Here is a 3,929-nt window from a genome sequence, read left to right on the forward strand (position 1 = left end):
TGCAAATCAAACATATAATCACATGAAATCAAAAGACATAATTTGAAATGCTCAAAATAGGGATGAAATGGATATACCTCACAAACCAATACCTTCTCCTTCAGATTGAGCTTGATGAAGTGAAGGCACCCTTGGATGATGCTCCACTTGATGTGCTCCTCTTGCTTGTTTGATGTGGATGGCTCTCCAATGTTGTGCACAAATGAGATGGATCTTGGAGGATGATGGAGATGAGATCATTAAGTGTGGATGTAGGATGATTTTGACATGATAAGGATGCTAAAATGATTTTCCTAGGCTCAAAAGGGCAGGATAAGATTAAAAAACTTGGAGATGATCAATGAAGGGATGGAGTCCTCAATTTATAGGAAGAGGAGAGGAAGAATGGATGGTTGGGATGGATCCAAGATGAAGGGCTAGGATTGCTTGTGAGCTCACACAAGGTCCAAGAGAGGGTGTGGAGACCAAGAGATATGTCTTAAAGGCATTTCTTGTCTCCACACTCCTCAAGGTGCATTAGGAAGACTTCCCAAGGTACCTTGAGAAGAGCAAGGCACATTGGGAAGACATCCCAATGTGCCTTGAGAGGAGCAAGGGATGTGTCATTCCTTGAAGAATGGAGAGGAGGAATAAAAAATTCTCCAAAAAGGGATGAAAATGGGGATTAGAGGAATAAGAAGGAATTAAAAATTCCTTGGGAGAGGAGATGCCTAGAGGATTGTGAGATTTTGAGAATCTCACATTCACCTAGGAAAAGAGCATTAAAAGTTGGTGGTTGGATGGAAGGGACAAGGGGCTGACTTTGTGGCTAATCATGATGATTAGCCACTAGCAACTCATTAGGAGGGGGATTAGAGGAAATGTTAGGTGAGATTAGGATTTGTAGGAGGATTTGACTAGGAGAGAGAATGAGTGGAGGGAATTAAAAATTAGAAGAATAAGGTTAAGTGAGTTTAGGGAGTTTCTAGAAGAATTTATTAGGTTAATGATGAATTAAGAAGATGATTTGTAGGAATCATGTAGGTTAACTAATTAATTGATAGCTAAGAGGAATATTTGTGAGGATTTAAGTTTTTTAGCAGAATAAAGAAAGGGATTGATTTATTAAATAAATCAGTCACATACTATAGTGACAATATTAATTATATTTAATTAATATTGAGGAGAATTTGAATTAACATAATTAATTAATTAATTATGTGAGGAATTAAAAAAATTAAAAATAATTATTTTTAAGTGTCTACATTTTGCCCCTCTTTGAAGCGAGGTGTGATGACGCGTTGATTCAAAGAATAATCTAATTGTTTGATTCGATTGATAAGATCTAGATTCAGTTTGGTTTCAGGAAGGATACATCTTGTATAAGACATGATTGATCATGATGTCTTGTTTCAAGCAGGATTCATCCTATATAAGACATGATCAGAGCATCTGGTTTCAGGAAGGATTCATCCTGTATAAGACATGATTGATCACAATGTTTGGTTTCAGGAAGGATTCATCTTGTATAAGACATGATCAGAGTGTCTAGTTTCAAGAAGGATTCATCCTATATAAGAAATGATTGATCACAACGTCTGGTTTCAGGAAGGGTTCATCCTGTATAAGACATGATCAGAGCGTCTAGTTTGAAGAAGGATTCATCCTGTATAAGACATGATTGATCACAACATTTGGTTTCAGGAAGGATTCATCCAGTATAAGACATGATTAGAGCGTCTAGTTTCAGGAAGGATTCATCCTGTATAAGACATGATTGATCACAACGTCTAGTTTCAGGAAGGATTCATCATGTATAAGACATGATAAGAGCGTCTAGTTTCAGGAAGGATTCATCCTATATAAGACATGATCAGAATCAGAATTAATTATGTGAGGAATTAAAAATAACAAAAATAATTATTTTAAGCATCTACATTTTGGCGGTGTGTGGAAGATAGAAGAAGAAGAGGATGCCCAAGCATAAAGCATGGGAGGTGTATCCCCCGTCGAGAATTTTTTCGAAAAAAAGGATGAAAATTTCTCAAAAAAAAAAAAGAGGAAGAAGAATCAAGGTAGAAGGGATAAATGAGGAAGAAATATGAAGCAGTCGTGAAGAATTTGGAAAGAAGAATAGGAGGTGTGAGACCGCAGAGGAAAATGGGCCCTCACAGGGGCCCATATAAGCCATAATGGACCCAATGAGGGGTCATTGTTAGACACAAGCCTTGGAGTTATTTAGAGTGAAGAAGAGGAGAAGGAGAGATGGACCACATTCTAGTTCATGATTCTTCGCACCGAGAGGATCTGACGATTCGATCGACCGGCGAGCTATGGACCACCGGTGAGTAGGACTATCCCTCTTTTGGAAATTTTACTTTTGAGTAAGTTTTAGGGCTAGAAATAGGTGTAGGGATAAGGCAAGGTGCTCTCGCTAATCGTTGTTTCAGCGCACGTGCGTCTAGGCTAGCGTGAGTGCTCGTGATCAGTGCGGGCGCTGGCCGGGGAGGTTGGGTAGAATAGGGTTTTAGGTAGGGGAACTGGGGATCAGCGCAGCCGCTCGAACTTCAACGCAAGCGCCCAAGGGATTACGCGAGTGCTCGTGCTAGAGAACGGGCACTCGCGTTGATGGGTCTGGGAGATAAAAGAAAGAGAGGAAGGGGCTCTACTGGTGTGAGCACCTGCATAGTGGCGTGTGCATCATGGTTTTGGTGCAAGCATTAGGTGAATTAGCGCATGCACCTGGGAGTGGGGGGAATTTTTTGTTTAGAATTTTGGAATCGGTGAAAGGGGTATGGCTGGTTCTGGAGGTCGGGAGGGGACTTTGAGATATGAAATTAATGATTTGATGCAATGGATGCAAGTGGAGAGGGGACCACTAGCTTCGAGAGAGCATTGGCCTGCCACGATGAGCCTGTACCACGATCTAGACCGTGATGAGTTGGAGTTTCTACATTCGTTGGGGTTGCATTATGTAGGCAGATGGCTGAGGATTCGAGCGCATACTACTATGATGACTGCGCTAGTGGAGAGATGGGATAGTCAGTATAATACCTTTCATTTGCCAACTAGAGAGGCGACAGTGACCTTGCTGGATGTTTGGAGGATCTTGAAGATCCCCATTCATGGCATGATCCCCGAGTATCAGTTGGATGCAGCCAATTTTTATTTGAGGGAGGTGTGCGAGTATGAGATGCCACCAATGCTAGATAGGAGCAGGATGCACTTGGGCCAAGTGATGGCCATCCGACAGATTCCTCGGCTAGTTTTGGTGATTTGCGGCTTCCTGAACGGGCGAATCCTTCCAAATTTGGGTGGACACGGATTTCCTATTGGGTGGATTAGATGCATGTATTTCATGATTCATGATGGTGTTCAATATGCATGGGGCTCAGTGATGCTATCCCAGCTCTATCATAACATGCACTTGGTGACTTACAGAGAGTATGTTGGTTTATCTGTTGGGGTGACACTCCTACACATATGGGCATGGGAGCATATTGCAGTGACTCGGCCACTGGGTGCTCAAGATAGGCAGCCACAGTAATCGTTTGTGGACAGGTATAGGGGACTGCTGCACTACACACAGATGGCGTCTATGTGGTTTTGGAGGAGGATTCTAGATGAGCTGGCGCAGTTCACATGGAGGCCATTTTTTGGGTGTGAGCGGTGGAGGGATGATTGGCAGCTTCACTGGGAAGGGGTTGAGATGTGGATTTTTGGGAGGTCAGTCTACATCATGGAGTATTATGCTCCATTCAGGATGGCCCGACAGCTTGGGCAGGTGCAGGACATTGTGGGGGATATTCCAGTGTATCCTCAGATTACACGGGAGGTGAGGTATTGGGGACCTACAGTGAGTCCCTTAGATGGGCGGACAAGCTTCCAGATAGCTTTTCACATAGTCTGGGATGAGCGGCTGGGAGCAGGGGAGGACCCAGGCATGACAG

The 3,929-nt window shown here is 42.9% G+C and overlaps 1 protein-coding gene across 1 annotated transcript; it reads left to right on the plus strand.

Annotated features, from left to right (window-relative positions):
- Window positions 1-2,773: 2,773 nt before the first annotated feature.
- On the plus strand, window positions 2,774-3,526 carry LOC131033065 (protein MAIN-LIKE 1-like). Its single transcript, XM_057964189.2, has one exon. The coding sequence runs from the start codon at window positions 2,774-2,776 to the stop codon at window positions 3,524-3,526; it is 753 nt and encodes a 250-aa protein (XP_057820172.2).
- The last annotated feature ends 403 nt before the right edge of the window (window positions 3,527-3,929 follow it).

The sequence above is a fragment of the Cryptomeria japonica genome, chromosome 7 (assembly GCF_030272615.1).
Source record: "Cryptomeria japonica chromosome 7, Sugi_1.0, whole genome shotgun sequence".
NCBI classification, from domain to species: Eukaryota; Viridiplantae; Streptophyta; class Pinopsida; order Cupressales; family Cupressaceae; genus Cryptomeria; species Cryptomeria japonica.